This window comes from Lepidothrix coronata, unplaced genomic scaffold (genome assembly GCF_001604755.1).
Source record: "Lepidothrix coronata isolate B3197 unplaced genomic scaffold, Lepidothrix_coronata-1.0 Scaffold219, whole genome shotgun sequence".
Taxonomy (NCBI): domain Eukaryota; kingdom Metazoa; phylum Chordata; class Aves; order Passeriformes; family Pipridae; genus Lepidothrix; species Lepidothrix coronata.
Window position 1 is genome coordinate 64,700 of NW_016690399.1, and position 1,435 is coordinate 66,134.

At 69.4% G+C, this 1,435-nt stretch overlaps 1 protein-coding gene across 1 annotated transcript in view; it reads right to left on the reverse strand.

Moving 5' to 3' along the window:
- LOC108506524 (perilipin-3-like) overlaps positions 1–1,435 on the reverse strand; it is a 5,785-nt gene that overhangs the window by 2,225 nt on the left and 2,125 nt on the right. Inside the window, exons 2-3 of the mRNA XM_017833618.1 lie at positions 698–755; positions 176–444 (exon numbers count right to left, since the gene is read on the reverse strand). Coding sequence (XP_017689107.1) covers positions 176–444; positions 698–748 — 320 coding nt within the window. The 5' untranslated portion in view covers positions 749–755. The remainder of the gene's footprint in view (positions 1–175; positions 445–697; positions 756–1,435) is intronic.

A 1,435-nucleotide genomic window follows, 5' to 3' on the forward strand; every position in this document is an offset into this window, starting at 1 on the left:
CCATATAAACCTGACACACAAACCCACATCACCCCTCTCCCATTGCCTCGCAGGAGCTCTGCTACAGCCAGTTTTCCATCACCCCAGAACTCAGGGGGTGCTGCTCCAGCCCTTTCCCCCTCGGCCACACAAAGCTGACACACCAACCCGGATCATCCCCCTGCTGCCGCCTCACCGGAGCTCTGCCAGGGCGAGTTTTGGGGCGCTCCCCGCCCCCGTGGGGTGCTGTCCCTCTGCCCCCCACTCACTCTGTGGCTCCAGCCGGGTGAGGAGGGGCTGGGCCCCGCTCACGGCCGCCGCCGTCAGCGTCTTCACCCCCTTCTCGGCGGCATCGCAGACGGAGCGGACGTAGGGGTGGCTCTCCTTGGTGGAGCTGTAGGCGCTGGACACCATGTCGTAGGCAGAGCTCACCAGGGGCAGGCTGGCCACGCGCGTCCCGATGCTCTGGGGGGCGTGGGAGGAGTCAGGGTGGGGGTGATGGACCCCAAATCTCACAGGGGACCCCCAAATCTCACAGGGGACGGGGCGTACTCTGTGCCCCACGCCCCCTCAGGGATGGTTTTGGGGGGCTCCCGGGGCTCTCCCAGCCTTGTGAAGGAACAAAGCAGAGTCCCGTCCCCGAGCAAGACAGGACGTGTTTTGGGATGAACCCCGTCCCTCCCCCCCAAGCCGCCGCCCCCCACTTTCCACCACTGACCTGCTGCTCCTCCGCCTTGGGCTGCGCCGTCGCGGGCTCGGGGGTGGCCATGGTGGGGCTGGGGGGGACGGGACAGGACCGTGAGTGGGGTCAGACCCCCCCCAACACTCCCCTCAAACCCCCCGGATGGGCGGACCCAAAGTTTCCCACTCCGTGGGCCGGGGCTGCTCCCACGCGGTCGGGAAAACCCGGGACAGGGGGGGGCCGGGGACCGGCACCGGGATCGGGATCTGGACCGGGATCGCGATCTGGACCGGGACCAGGATCGGGATGGCAATCGAAAGCGGAACAGGGACTGCGATCGAAAATGGCATCCCAGTCGGGATCGGGATCGGGATATGGATCGGGATCGGGACCGGGATATGGATCGGGCTCACCGCTGGTGGCTCCGCTGGGTTCGGCTCCGCTCGGCTCGCCTGTGGCTCCGGGCTCGCCCCGCTCCTCCCCAGCGCCCTTTATACCCCCGGAGCCCGGCCCCGAGCGCATGTGACCGGAGCCGCCCAGCAGGGCCGGCCCGGGGCGCACCGGGAGCACCGACCGGCGGGGCCGCGACCGCGGAGAATCCCCGGGACCAGGGCTGGGATCCCCCCGGCACCGGGGCTGGGATTCTCTCGGGACCGGGATCCCCCCAGGACCGGGATTGGGCTCCCCCGGGACCGGGATTAGGATCCCCCCAGGACCGGGATTGGGCTCCCCCGGGACCGGGATTAGGATCCCCCCAGGACCGGGATTGGGATC